Here is a 16,842-nt window from a genome sequence, read left to right as displayed (position 1 = left end):
CCTTACGATTAGAAAAGCAGCCTCTTGACAAAGAAATGTACAGGTGAAGATGTCTTGAAAATGCCCGATGACAGAAAATCAGATTATTTCAGACTTACATAAATAAGCCGTCTACAAACATTGAACAATGACGTTTAAATGTAAGCTTAATTACCTTACAATCTTAATTCATGTTAAGAAAATATATATAAACTAGACTTTGTCATTTGACGGGTTTTGCACCATCAAGGAATTTCGGTCAAGGTATTAACAAACTTGGTAGCTATTTATGTTAGCATGCTGCAGGCCAAATATTAGGTCTTTAGGCTTCTACAACTTCACAAGTAATTTGAAAATTGTAGGATTTTTAGTCCATGTGACATTGAATGAAGGTCAAGGTCATTCATATGAATAATCTTGGTAGCCATTTATGCCAGCATGTTCCATTTTTTTCGAATTTTGGAAATTTGATCCTTATTTCCAACCAGAAGTTGACGTTTTACAGAAAGGTGGTACATTAGTTATTTGCTCCATTTTTCTTCCACATAACATATTCAAAACAGAAAGAAATTCGTCATATAAGAGGCATTGACATACGTTTAAAACTGGAAGTGATGTCATAACGGCCATATTGGATTTTTGACCAGCATACAAATGCTGCTGTCACACCTTCAACTCATGTCCTACAATATGGTGGCATGTTCATTGGCATATCTCTTACCATTTCAGAAGTCGTTTGTTTACAACTTTCTGTGTAGAGGTAAAATACAAAACAGAACAAAACAAATGGGTTTTTTCATTCATAGGTGAAAAACTCGAAAAAAATGACGTTGGAGACCAATTATGTTTAAATTAACCTTATTTTTATTTTAGGTTACATTCAGAAATTATGTAAAAATTGAATTTGACCTCTGAACCTATAAATCAAGACATTAATTTAACCTTTGACTCCTTGACCTAAACCGTCTCAGTGAACTCCTTGTTTAGTCGTGAACAACTTTGCTCCATAATATTATCCCAAAGAGTTTATGAAACTTGGCCAATAAGGAGACCTATATTAGATTGGTCAGGGTTTATGCAATCGGTGCAAAAGGACGAATATCCTGGAAAATCTTCAGTCAAATTTTTAACGATGATCGACATGAACTCCAGTGATATGTCATGCATATATTCTACACTACACTTCGTATGCTGCGAAGCCTTGAAGTACAAACAGAGTACGACAATAATCACTTTCGACCAGCCATCATATTGAAAGACTCTAACCATTATCAAGATCGAAAGCGAAAGCAGTCCATTGAAGAATGCCATTCTAAGACTAAAAGGATTTCATGTTAGAATGCCGTTGAACATACAGTACCTGAACCGTTTAACGTTCCCAACCTAACGCAAACGCAACGCAAAAAAATCGTCCGTTAGCTAACTCTAACGATTGCTAACGCTAACGATTAACGATTAACGATAAACGATTAACGCAATACCGGCTAACGATTAACGATTAATGCAAAACGCAAAACGATCGGCTATATAAAACCGGAAATACCATTGTTATAATCACGGACACGGCTTGACGGTAAATGAATTACGGATCTTGATGTTTTGAAATACAAACGAAAGTACAAGAAAAACTGGAGTATGTTCGGGATTAAAGTTTCTGTATATCATATAAACATTTGCCTATGAAAACTATATGGACACGATGAAGTCAAAGACGACAGTACTCGATGCAAAGTTTCCATGTACAAAATGTACGTTTACAAAATGAATGACATGTGCAACTGTAATCACACAATGAAGTAAAACACGACTGTACTCGATACGAAGTTTCCACTTCACACGTACGTTTACACATTACTTGTACAACCGTATGTATAAGAGAGAATTGTATTATTATAAGTGTCATATTTGTCCGACATTTTAAGAAATAACAAACAAATTGTTACAACAACACTTTATTGATAATATTACCGTCACAATGTCATAACTTTAGTGAAGCGATCAGGCGTATACTGGTACATGTACTTTAAATGGAAACATTTTCACACAAACACATTTAAAATGCTGTAAATCAGTGTAAAATACTGTAAAATAGTGTTTCCCGCATCAATCACAAGTTTCAGGGTTTTTTCAGATCGTCGAAAGGCTCTTCCGCTTATCATGGAAAATTGTATTCTCGGAATATTTGTTTCATAACGGATTACACGCTGTATATTACTAGGGTGTGCATTCATAAAAGCTCATTGCTTATAATTGACTAGACATCGATTTTAGGGTCGTACATGTACATTTACAAATGCACGTACATGTACATACGCCGGCGCGCCACAGCTACTGAAATAAAGATTGAACATTTGAATTCGTGTTTCGCCATTTGCAGTTCTCTCATTTTACAGTTCATGCATATAATAAAGAGATGAAGAATGAAAATATTTCACTTCCAGTTATTTATATTCAAATTAAGTCAATTATACATAATCATTGATGACAACGACGATGAAGATAGTGATGCACATGCATACATGTATGCACACTGAAGATAACTGTAAAATTGCATTGCGACAATTTTTTACGTATATTTGTAACTGGTGTAAGAAATATAGTTATTTGATCACATTTCACACCAAGCAACTCTTCAATTTACAGTTTAAGCAAATTAATTTTTTCATACAATGTATAAGTGTAAGCTAATTCATTCCAACGTAATCTATAAGAAAGCATATTGCACACATCAAAACTTTGAAATACGACAGTACATATATATATCCGTGAAATGTACTGTCATAGTGTACATTTTTGCACGGGGCACAGGTAAGTTGGGTATAAAGTTAATCTCCCTCCCAAGAAGGTGTTAATTACAGGTGAACTCCGCCCGTGGCCAGCTACAGGGGGTCGACACAAGGTAACACCAGTCGTGACCTATATACCTGTACAGGTAAAATACCCGTGCGCGTCATGCTGGGAATTGAAAAGATTCCAGGTACAAATAACAACCAACACATGTGAGAAGGTGCCCGTGACTGTCCAGTTTTTATTGATATAAGCTTAAACGTATATCCGTGCCTGATTTGACACGCGTACGTACAGTATGTGTGAAGGCTTCCAATGTAACGTACCCCTGCACAGTTCTAATTCTCTACACGTGTTCTACATGTAGTTGTAGGTATACTCGTACATTGCAAACATTTACATCATTTTATTCCATTTTCATATAGATACAAGTACTAATTAATTGCGTTTAAAAATATGTACATGTAAAAGCCAAATCTCACCTATTCCCCGTGTTCAAACTCGTCATATTAATGATTTTTAAAGTTCACGAATTTATTTACAAATCTCCAGAGTCTTTTTTGTTGCGTTCTTCGTACATTGATAATATTTAACATAACAAGAAGAATATTATGCAGCGTGTCAGTAAGAACATTTTTATATTTTTATTATCTGTTTTAGCTATTTTTCTTGTGTAATCTTTCAGTTGTCGTGGATTCTTTGTAAAATGATGCTTTTGACATTAATATTCTGTCAGACATTTTCGTTAATATTTGAATTGCTTTCGCAGAAATCATAGTAACTACAAACATATATAAGATATATGTTTCTGATAATAATAATAAAAAAAGTGATAATCACACGAAGTTTTGAAATGTCATTTAAATACGAGTATTTCAGAACGTTTTCACGGATAGGGGTGTACGTCATGTATGCGATCTTGTTACTGTACTGATTTTATTTCAACCACATCTAACAAACATATATACATCCAAAAGAGATATAAAATGCAATAGATCTACAATACACTTTATTCATATTTTTTTTTATTTCATAGATGTTATGATAATCGCTTCTACACGAAGCGGTAGACGTAATATCATATCCGGATCGTCAAAGCATCTCACCGGCCTTTAGTTCTATTTTTAACGATTAACGCAAACGATTTCTAACGCAAACGATTGTAAACGCAACTAACGATTAACGATTGCTAACGCAAACGATAACGATTAACGATAAACGATTGCTAACGCTAACGATTGCTAACGGAAATAACGCAAACGCAAACGAAACGCAAATTTGGGAACGTTAAACGGTTCAGGTACTGTATGATGTCAGGGAAAGCAGTGTCTATGGCTGTTAGAGGACATTTTCTTACTTACACAGCACTTCAAATGATCCTGACTTCACAGGTATATATGGTTTGTGTTTACCCAACAGTGAAACACCAGCTAAAAGAGATGATGAACAGACCGATGGTCAAACCTTGCTAGACATTGCGGAGACCGATGACGAACAAACTGTTCTCGGGGACCATACCAACGAACCCAAAGTGCACGAGGACATTGAAGAAGTAGTCAAACTCTATAATAAACTCCTCGACAAGACCCAAGACATTGGCACAGCCAATGACACATTGCCGTTCACAGCTGCCATATCCGAAACAAATCTCACCCATATGCAGGAATTCGACCGGGTGAAATCGGCGATTTCTTCCGAAAAATGGAGACTCTCAGAGTATCCAACGGCACGTCTGTGGTTGCAGTATATGACCTTGATTGATATTTTGCGACACTTCATCAAATCTGAACGCACAGGCAACTGGGAACTCTGGACATCTTCAAGCTATCTATGACATGCTTCCTTATCTTGCGGCGTCGGGTCATAATTTTATGTTAAATCGGCATTCGTGTATCTGAAGCAAATGCATGCCCTCCATAACACACGACCGGAGGTACAAGCGCAATTCAAAAAAGGATTACACGTTGTTTGCAGGAGTGAAAAGATATTGGGCATGTATTTCAACTGACCTTGTCATTGAGCACACCTTGATGCAAAGCGTAAAAATCTCTGGAGGAATGACGAGAGGAAACGGAATGTCAGAAGTCCAGCGTCTACAATGGCTGTTGTCTATGCCCATATGTGCTAGTGTTAACGAGGGACTTCAAACATTTAAAGATGTTAAGTACATCACTAACGAACAGCATAAGGAATCCACACCAGTTCGTCAAGAGAGAGACACCAATGGTATCCAGACGATTCTTTCACTGCTCAAAAACGCAGACCTTTCTCTGAAACCAAATCACTTACAAATATACAAACTGGTGTCACTAAACTGCCGACGTTGACGTCCAAAACGCTGGGATTGTTGGGCAGAAATTTTGTTTGCAAACTGTGTGAAGCGGATTCTCACAAAAGTTTGCAAACAAAATCCATTTCATAACCCGATGAAGTTATGAATAGTTACATCAATGCTTATAATTATTTTTTCAGACTACTTGATACGTTAACGTACACAAAATTTTCTTACTGTTTTCAAAAAAATTATAATTCCATTAATTTTCCAAATTTGAATTATAAGATTTTTCTAAACCAATGAGTGACTCCATCGCGCGTATTAGAGTACACTCATTTTGGTTTCTCCATACGTCCTTAAAACAATACGAAGTCGAGTTCTCTATTGTGACGTCATGATAACATCAGGTTTTCGCGCCATTCTCGGATTTTTTCTTCATGGTATATGAAGGGAAAGAATATGCCAATCAGAAATTCGGATTGAGTATGAAAACAAATATAAATCAATTATTACATGTTATAATGACGTTTTGCTATCTTGCACAGTGACAGTCAACTAACGTGTGATATAATTAGGTACATTTTGTAATTTAATACTTTTTGATAATTTTAAGCATTAATGTCACTATTTTTTTTATTTTATCGGGGTATGCGGATTCTCACAAAAGTTTGCAAACAATTTTTTTTCATAACCAGTGAACAGTCGGGCAAGGATGGCTAAAGTCGGTAAAAATGGTGTGAATGTATCCAGTATAATTTCTTATGAAATAGAAAAATAAAATCTCTCGCCAAAATCTGTCTCCGTGCGAAGAAATTAATTTAAAGTAAAGGAATCCTAAAACGTCCTCCCGGCTGACTATGTCCGTGGTTACATTTACACGCAGCCTCGCTTTCAATGATTTCAACTTTCCTTTACTTTAATGGTCAGAACTGGGAAACGTAAGCAGAACTTGGCCGTCGTATTAATATGTGAGAACTTTTGGAAGGCCAATGAACGCATTTAGACTGGTTTTCTTTGCCCGACTATCCACTTTAAAGATGCTCCATCGCTGACAAATGGTATTTTTTCACTATCAAAAACATGAGCAAACGATTTAGCATTTTCTTCTGTTACAAAAGTTGCTTATTTTACACCATTACCACCATTGAAAAGTTTGAGCTTCTACTTTTACTTTAAGTTAAAAATATAAAGAAATAATTTATTGCATCCCGAAAAAATTCCGTGTAACTATACCCTATATGGAATGAAATACTGATTGCGCATGCACCAAAGGCAAATTAAATTATTTTATTATAGTTTTTGTGTTAATTAGACATACATATATACGATTGAACACCAATTATTGTTCAAATGATGAATGTCATTTATGCTCTGTTGGCGGTGGAGCATCTTTAAAAAATAATGACATCAGTACTTATAATTAATTTTATTCTCTATTTGATAAAATGAAGTATGTTTAAATGTAACATTATAGTGGTTTTTCAAGGAATTCTTTTTTTTCGAATCAATACGCAACGCCAATGTCTCTGTTGTGACGTCACGATAACATTCGGCGTTTCGCGCCATTCTCGGATTTTTTTTTTTTTTTTTTTTTTTCTATTTAAGCATTGATGTCACTGTTTTTTAATTCAATTGGGGTATGAAAAAAAAATTGTTTGCAAACTGTGTGAATCCGCGTAGCGGATTCTCACAAAAGTTTGCAAACAATTTTTTTTTTCATAACCCGATAAAATTAAAAAATAGTGACATCAATACTTATAATTAATTTTATACTCTATTTGATAGAATAAAGTATGTTTATATGTACCATTATAGTGGTTTTTCAAGGAATTCTTTTTTCCGAATCAATACGCAACGTCAATGTCTCTATTGTGTCGTCACGATAACGTCGGGGTTTCGCGCCATTCTCGGATTTTTGTTTCATAGTGGTATGCAAAAAAAAAATATTGGCCAATCAGAAAGCCGGATTTGGTATGAAAACAAAGAAAAATTAATTATAGTGGTATGCAAAAAAATATTGGCCAATCAAAAAGCCAGATTTGGTATGAAAACAAAGAAAAATTAATTATAGCTGTATAGAAGGTGATGATAAGTGTATTTTTATGGTGAACTTAAAATGTTTGGATCTCAACAAAATTATCAATCTTTCTTTACACTCCGTTTTTTTTTAAATAAAAAGCCATTTAACATGTGATGTTCTTTGGCTGAACTTATACAAACAATATTTATAACGAGCCACTTTAAGATTGAAACAAATTATTTTAAACAGTGAAGTAAATATGGGGTAGCGTTAAAAAGTAATTCCAACTTCTGGGTTGATACCATGGTATTTTAATTCGGATAACAGACTGGAGTGTATGTCACTGTTTTTTAATTTAATTGGGGTATGAAAAAAAAATTGTTTGCAAACTGTGTGAATCCGCGTAGCGGATTCTCACAAAAGTTTGCAAACAATTTTTTTTTTTCATAACCCGATAAAATTAAAAAAATAGTGACATCAATACTTATAATTAATTTTATACTCTATTTGATAGAATAAAGTATGTTTATATGTACCATTATAGTGGTTTTTCAAGGAATTCTTTTTTCCGAATCAATACGCAACGTCAATGTCTCTATTGTGTCGTCACGATAACGTCGGGGTTTCGCGCCATTCTCGGATTTTTGTTTCATAGTGGTATACAAACAAAAAAATATTGGCCAATCAGAAAGCCGGATTTGGTATGAAAACAAAGAAAAATTAATTATAGTGGTATGCAAAAAAATATTGGCCAATCAAAAAGCCAGATTTGGTATGAAAACAAAGAAAAATTAATTATAGCTGTATAGAAGGTGATGATAAGTGTATTTTTATGGTGAACTAAAAATGTTTGGATCTCAACAAAATTATCAATCTTTCTTTACACTCCGTTTTTTTTTAAAATAAAAAGCCATTTAACATGTGATGTTCTTTGGCTGAACTTATACAAACAATATTTATAACGAGCCACTTTAAGATTGAAACAAATTATTTTAAACAGTGAAGTAAATATGGGGTAGCGTTAAAAAGTAATTCCAACTTCTGGGTTGATACCATGGTATTTTAATTCGGATAACAGACTGGAGTGTCAAAAGCCTTTAAAAAATCCAGTATGGCGATGTCAATTTGCGAAGTTATTTTTTCTAAATTTAAAAAAAAAATCCTATTTTGTTATTTTGTCTGCTACATGAAGACTTATTACATTGTATATGTTTATAGAGTATAACCTTCTGTTAGTTTTCCGTGTCAACAGGAAAATAGTAATTGTTTACATGATCATTAGGAGCTTCCAGATATGTGTAGCCTAGCAATAGTATTCCATCAATCCAATACGGTGTTTAAGGGGAGGTAAATCTAAGAAATTTATTTTAGTTCTTTTTTTCTCGCTTTCAAATACAGTTAAGAAAACCGTGTATTTCTTTTAATTCAATGCACCAATGTAAATAATTTAATCTATTTGTGTGATCTATAAACTTTCTAAATGTCATTGAAGTCTCTAATCAGGCTAACCAATAGTAGATGCCCAGGTCCAGTGTGCACGTGCATATCTACGTGCTTATATATACATATCTAAATATATATCTAAAAATAAAATTGTACGCATTCTTTATGAAATTATTTGATAAGATGACATGCGCCGATTGCAACGCCGTGTCTTCCGTGATGCATAATATTGCATAAGCTTACGTCAAATTACGAAAACGAAAGTAGGGTATATATTTAAAGAGAGCACGCTCTCATCACATGCACAGTTTATAGGTCACATCACCTTATCAGATCAACTGAGCTGAACTCCGCGTTGTTTATCCTGTGGATGTTGAGAATATTCCGATACCTTGGAAAATGTGGATCTGTATGGGATCGATTTATGGATACGTGTTGCAGAGACAAGAAGGGCATCCTTTTTGCAGGTCGGTGCAGTTATAAATGTCATGTTATTGTTGATGTGCTTATATTTATTTAGGCCATATCTTGGGAGGGGACTTTGAACTCTCAGCTATTTATGATTACATCTTATTTTCATGCTGCCAGAGATCAACAACTGCCATAAATGTAAAACGTTTTAACGACAAGAATGGTAAAAGAACTATCCAATGTTCGTATAAGAACAATCAAATGAATGCATTTGTTGTCAATATTGCAGTTGGTAGCCTACTATTGGCAAATTTTGTAGCGGTTGTCTCCCCTTTACCATGTCTGTAGATACACATTGCATATTAGGGCCTACCTAAATTCGTGAATCATGACAATGCACCCAGATTGACATTGATATCTTCTTAACTTTATTTCTTGTGTTTTGTTTTCGGCAAATTAGCCCATTTTGTCATTCTGTTTGAACCCAACACCCCATCGATATTGTACGCGAAACTGTTTCATAAAATCTTGCGTCATCCCAGTCCAAAAAATTCTTCAAGAGTTATCTACCGTGGCAAACTTCTCCTCAAACAGAAAACATGGCGATATGCGTTCGCAAGGTATGTGTAAACAAACGTGTTTATGTGGAATGTCAGTGGAAATTTGAGTGGATGTTTATATACTTTACATGTTAAACGTCTAATTATGCTTTAAGGTATATATTTGTTTGTAGTTTTGACGCAGAAATCGTGAAACCATCTTTTATTCCACAATGTACACCTTCATGTAGATCTGTTTTCCATACAATAGTGGTTAGAATAAATTACCATTTGACTTTGAAATCTCATTTTCAAACTATTTGTAATAACATTTTTATGGCAGGATACCATCTAAGAAAATCATTTCACTTGCTGATTTCTGTATGTTGTTAACCATTTACTAGAAATCGATCTTTTTTCCACTGCTACCAATCGGAGCCCTTACTATGACCTTCGTAGCTGTTATGCAGAGAGAAAGCAAAAAAACATGTTTCTTAGAAAAAAACGTAGATCTTAAAAAACTTTAAAGTTGTGATTTAGGCCAAGGTTTTGTTTAGAATTAACTGTTTATAATATATTATATTGCATCAAGATGAAGTTCATCTAGCCTACACATGATCTACATGAAAACGTGTATCTAGGCTACCTATTTATTGCATCGAGATCATGGCCTAACAGATAATAATGGTTAATTAATTTTCACAATGCGGGTTGTCTTTTGTTTCCTGTCATCGTACTATATTCACTATAATCACAATCTTTTGTGTTTTAATTAGTGATGGGCCAATGATTGAAAAAAATAAATAATACAGTAGTTATCACTCACCAGTTTATAAACATAGTAATGATAATAATCTCGGATTAGTGTTTAATTCCAATAAATAAAGCAATTATTTCCTAAATTTTGAAAACCGATTATAATCAATCAATTTTGACATTCCGATTATCGATAATGAAAATGAAACTGATTCTGATCACTAGTTGTAGTCTCATCCAAGGATTTATAAGTGAGAAGGATTCGTGACTGTCTCTTTACATTACTAAACACCACGCGGGACGCCTTTGAACCGGGAATAAAAACCATTTTTCTCAACAAATACTTGTCTTATCGAGTCAAACGAAACACCTATGTAAAGTTTATTAAATATCACAACGTTTATAACTTGATTTAAGGACAGAAGATTTAGAGGATATGTCTTAAATTTTCGTTAAAAAATTATGACAGCTCATAAAATGACGGCCCGCTTCAGAAAGTAAGACGGTAACCCTCGCACCCGCAAGCTACATCAAAGGCTGCTCCGGCGGATATCAAAGGAAAATCAGCCGTCGACCAACGTCACGGTCACTGCACAAACACAAAAGCTCCTGCCTTGTACTCCCCCAAAACACAGTGTGACTTATCCTTCTCATATACGTCCTTGTCTCATCAATATCATAGGCCATCGATATATTTTTTCTTATAATTATGACATTATTCTTTTTAGGAAACTTTTATTTTTTGTTTTGGAAAGGTAATGGGCCTTTAATTCTTGGTTTATAATTAATTCATCAGCCATTATGTATAGTTTGTCTTGACAACTACAAAATGTAATTCCTGCATGCTTGCCAACCCTCCCTATTTTGGAGGGAGACTTCCGATTTTGAACCCTTATTCAAGACCATTTTAGCAAATCCAAACTATGTTATTTTCAAAATGTCAAAGATCTGACTATACCATCAGAAAAAAAACAGGTCAAAATATGCAAAAATCAATCTTTACTTTCTTCATAGGGGGTTACTACATGTAAGTAGACTTTCATGAGATTAATAGTTTAAACACATGAAATTACCCCTATAGGAATTTCAAAAAGTTGACAATTATGAATTCCTGGGTTGAGTGGAACTAGATATATCTGCATTATTTGCCATCATGCACCCATTACATGATCCGTCAGATGTAAGACTTGGGACCTCTGATCATTTTTTGACCTGATGGTGATTGCATCATCATTGAATCTAGTAGATCTATAGCCAGGGGAGCTTGGGATTTCTCTAAGCTGATAAGTATATGTACAACTACAATGTAGCTACTACTATATAATACAGATTAACTTCAATATTGTGGATATTTATATAGCAGTTTATAAATGTTACTGATTTTGTAATAAAACAATGATAGAAAGATCAGCAGGTACATGTTTAGATCTTTGAGTGAAATTTCAAAATGCATACGAATCATAAAGATATTGTTATAGTAACTCGATCATGATCACGCAAAATAATTAATATATATTACTACTGCTGTGATGTTGACATAATATTTCAGCTGATAATATTGATCTTTATCATTGATCTACAGCTGCAGGATTTATAACCTATACCAGGATGACATAGAGATTTTTACATGTAATTTGTATAATGATAAATAGTTATAATGTAGTTAATATATATAATATATACATTCAGTATCTGCAAAAACATTGAAAGATAGCTAGGACATATATATCATAACAATGGAAACTACATATAAAACATAGCATATATGTATAGCACTATATTACTGGTAAATTCTAAATGATAATCAAAATTTGTCTACAAAATTATGATACATGTAATTTAAAGGTACATATATATACCATACCCAGACAGACAATAATTACATACGGTAATGGTGCCTTGAAATCAAACTCTTAGCTAGAATTCTAATTGTATGCAAATGATGGAATGATGACAGCTGTTTTATATCCGTCTTGCATTTCTGATAAAGTAATAATTGAAGAACTTAAGCTACTGCTAGATCACAAAGTCTAGCTGTGTTCTTCTTTCAGTCCTAATTTCAATTATATCCATTCAATGATTATTTATATATGTCATATTTCTAATTAATTAATATGAATGCTAAATGCATACTATTGCCTGTAATTGACACCTCCAACTTTATATTAAATATATATTCTTTGATGGCCAATAAATTAAATCAAGAATACCAAAAAAATCATAAGGGCATTGTAATTATATATATATATAAATCTTCCTTTAAAGATGCTCCACCGCTGACAAATGGTATTGTTTCACTATCAAAAACAGGAGCAGACGATTTAGTATTTTTCTTCAGTTACAAAAGTTACTTACTTTATACCATTACCACCATTGAAAAGTTTGAGCTATGAAGTTACTTCAAGTTAAAAATATGAAAAATAATTAATTGCATCCCGTAAAAATTCCGTGTCACTATATCTTATATGGAATGAAGTACTGATTGAGCATGCACCAAAGGCGAAATAAATTATTTTATATTATTTTTTGTGTTAATTAAACGTATATATACATGATCAAACACCAATTATTGTTCAAATGATTAATATCATTTATGCTCTGTCGGCGATGGAGCATCTTTAACATTATGTAAGGTTTGTATTCACCTGCACAGCGTTGCTGATCTGCCTTTCAATTAATTGTCATTTGATCCAAGTTACAGTAGCTATGTAAGCTAAATCCTTGTATTTATAATCAGTTGCAATTGTGATTTGCAGTATAACTTTAAATTAAGATGATTGCCTATATAATAGTTCTCAAATTGGTTAATGATGTCAATCATCATGATCAAGTTTCATTCATCAATTATATTGATTCTTGAAGAATTACCATATCTAATTCTAAGAAGTGGAAAGCATTATTTATATATAAAGCTCCCTTTGTTCTTTATTTTTGAGAGTCCATCAAGTCACCTCTTTTTATCTCACTCTGAGACTTAATTACTTCATTTATGGAACCTAATGCAAATTGCAAGGGCAAACCCTGCTGACATGAATGCATGGATCATAATATAGTAATTTTTTATATCCAAGCGAAGTCTTTTTTTTTACAAGATTATTGAGCTATTTAGCTGATATCATGATCTTGCATATAAGGTGTATGTACAATTTAAATCAGCTTTAATGTTGACACAGACTGACCCACATATGATTAGTGTTCCTATTATAAAAGCTTTAAATCTGTTTAGTATTCCTCCTGTGTATAATCAACTTGTGTTAGTGTTTGTATAATAGGTTTTATGGTACCTACTGTACTGATCGACTGCCTAGTCAGAACTATAAAATCATACTTTATTTCTACAGATCATAAAATTTAACGTTGTCTGTTCATCCATATTTTTTTATCAATTCAGAACAAAGCTCATGTCTTTGTTAATGGTACATTATGCCATTCAAAAAGTTGTAGAACTATTTAAAGTGTATTTATTGTGTATTTAAAGTGAATATTCATATAAAATAATGTTTGATTTACGAGGTGTCGGGAGGTGACAGATAGCTGTAATCATTGGGCAGCCATCTTGGATTTTTAATACTTTAAAGTTTGTTATCGCTATTTCTCCAGAAAGTTACTGAAGGGATAAATCTTTCTCAAATTTCATATGTAGGTTCCCCCTAGGCCCTAGTTGTTAACATATTGCATTTTGGCTCTGACCAATCGGTTACAAGATGGCCGCCAGGCCGCCATCTTGGATTTAAATACTTAAAAGTTTGTTTATCGCTATTTCTCAGAAAAGTACTAAAGGGATCATTCCTGGGCAAATTTCATATGTCGGATTCCCAGTGCTGAGGGCCCTAGAATGTGTCATATGCATTTTGGGACATCGTTTAAACAAGATGGCCCCAGGCAGCATCTTGGATTTAATACTTAAAGTTTGTTATCCTTTTCCTCAGAAAGTACTGAAGTGATCTTTCTGCAATTAATTCATATGTAGTTTCCCCTAGGCCCTAGTTGATGCATACGTGCGTTTTGGATCGATCGTCAACAAAGCCTCCAGGCAGCCAATCTTGGATTTGATGATTAGTTAAAGATTAAATCTCGCTATTTTCTCACAAAAGTACTGAAGGGATCTTTCCTCATATTTCATATGTATGTTACTGCCGCTGATCTGCCTATATAATTGCCTTTCAATTAATTGTCATTTGATCCAAGTTACAGTAGCTATGTAAGCTAAATCCTTGTAGTTATAATCAGTTGCAATTGTGATTTGCAGTATAACTTTAAATTAAGATGATCGCCTATATAATAGTTCTCAAATTGGTTAATGATGTCAATCATCATGATCAAGTTTCATTCATCAATTATATTGATTCTTGAAGAATTACCATATCTAATTCTAAGAAGTGGAAAGCATTATTTATATATAAAGCTCCCTTTGTTCTTTATTTTTGAGAGTCCATCAAGTCACCTCTTTTTATCTCACTCTGAGACTTAATTACTTCATTTATGGAACCTAATGCAAATTGCAAGAGCAAACCCTGCTGACATGAATGCATGGATCATAATATAGTAATTTTTTATATCCAAGCGAAGTCCTTTTTTTACAAGATTATTGAGCTATTTAGCTGATCATGATCTTGCATATAAGGTGTACATGTACAATTTAAATCAGCTTTAATGTTGACACAGACTGACCCACATATGATTAGTGTTCCTATTATAAAAGCTTTAAATCTGTTTAGTATTCCTCCTGTGTATAATCAACTTGTGTTAGTGTTTGTATAATAGGTTTTATGGTACCTACTGTACTGATCGACTGCCTAATTATATCAGTCAGAACTATAAAATCATACTTTATTTCCACAGATCATAAAATTTAACGTTGTTTGTTCATCCATATTTTTTTATCAATTCAGAACAAAGCTCATGTCTTTGTTAATGGTACATTATGCATACAAAGAGTTGTAGAACTATTTAAAGTGTATTTATTGTGTATTTAAAGTGAATATTCATATAAAATAATGTTTGATTTACGAGGTGTCGGGAGGTGACATATAGCTGTAATCATTGACCAATATATATAGTGTATATAGCACAGTGACATAGTCTAAGGTGACACTGTATATATATGGTATACATGTAGTGCTCGAGCATATCAGCATTTATATGTATGTATGGTAATTAGCTTAATTAAGTGTAACTCTAGAACTTTAATTTATGTTATGGATATAAAAAAAAACGAAAATGGTAATAACTTGTAGAAGTAATATTTTCTACTTTATTGTTCACCATATGAAAATTTTATGCATATATTTTTCAGTGCATATAAAAACTGTTACCAGTAAAAAAGATATATACCCAATCCAGTGTTAAATAATATATCTTGTTTCCAATATCCACTTTCAAAAAAAAAAGTTTTGTTTTCCACTTCAGCTTTTTGCTGTTATGAATCTATTCCAAAGTTAATCTTATATGATTTAAGAATTTTTCAGTTAAGACTGAAAAAAAAATATGTCTGTAAGAGTTACATTGCAAATAAAAAATAGGGTCGGTTGGTTGGGAGGAATTTATTTTTTTTAGTGTTTTTCACTCTAAAATGATGGCTGGAACCGGAGTCCGAGATTGAAATCTCGACTTTATTTTTATTTATTTTTTTCGTAGAATAGTGGGGAAAAAATTAGGGTCGGGGGTAAAAAAAATTAGGGTTGGTTGGGTAACCCTTAACAGACATTTTTTTTTTGCTTTACTTTCTTTCTCAAAGAATCACAATTAGCTAGCTCTTAAAAATTAGCTATTTAGGTAAATGACATGATATCAACTTTATTTCAAAATGAAGAATCCTGAATCCATGCAACATCAAAATCAAATACAAAACAGAATTTAAGTAATTTATGTTAAAATTTAAGTTATAAGGCGCATTTATAATTTGTAAGGCCATGTTAATATATTCTCATGTTTACACAAGTGTTTGTGTCTGGTGCACATGTATCATGTGTAGACTTGGCAAGGTCTTAAATACTTATTTTGTTACAAATTCAAAAGGCCTTGAATTATTTCCATGGTCTCCTGTTCATGTATTGAAACTTTATCTTGATAAATAAAAAAACAAGTCTTTTGAAATTTTAAGTAAGCCAAAGAATAAGCAAATTATATCAAAGTCGATTATCATAATTATAATTAAAATGCACTGCTGCTCATCCAATGGTTTTAATTGGTAAGGATTGCTCAAGTTTGCCAACAGGTTATATAATTGTAGGCATTATCATACAAACAACCAATTACAATATGAGCTGTATGAAGTGCATACACTGACCTGATATAGCGACATGCAAGGTCTGTGTTAGTAATATTGACAATAGGTATATATACAGTCACATTATTTTTCAAATTTTGGAGGTGATCTGTCCCTTTATTAAGACCCAAAAAAGAACAAATTTATATGCATGTACACGTACATGTATTATCAATCAATAGTCCTGCATGCACACCAGGTCAGCTGCCTCCAACTCTTGGTTGCACTCAAATTTGTTCAAATTTAAATTGGCCACTGTACATATAAGGGGATATGATCTAAATTATAATTCTGCTGCGAAATCAAAATTATTAATAACTTGGGGTCAAGTTGCCATATGTATATGCAGTTTAGTTCGAATTCC

General features: G+C 33.1%; 1 protein-coding gene across 1 annotated transcript in view; it reads left to right on the top strand.

Moving 5' to 3' along the window:
• Window positions 1-9,393: 9,393 nt before the first annotated feature.
• The window catches only part of LOC138330027 (branched-chain-amino-acid aminotransferase, cytosolic-like), a 34,339-nt gene continuing 26,890 nt past the window's right edge, over window positions 9,394-16,842 (top strand). The window contains 1 exon segment of the mRNA XM_069277384.1: window positions 9,394-9,535. Coding sequence (XP_069133485.1) covers window positions 9,515-9,535 — 21 coding nt within the window. The 5' untranslated portion in view covers window positions 9,394-9,514.

Source organism: Argopecten irradians, chromosome 8 (assembly GCF_041381155.1).
Source record: "Argopecten irradians isolate NY chromosome 8, Ai_NY, whole genome shotgun sequence".
NCBI lineage: Eukaryota > Metazoa > Mollusca > Bivalvia > Pectinida > Pectinidae > Argopecten > Argopecten irradians.
Note: the sequence above shows the minus strand (reverse complement) of the source record. Positions and strands in the feature narration are given on the sequence as shown.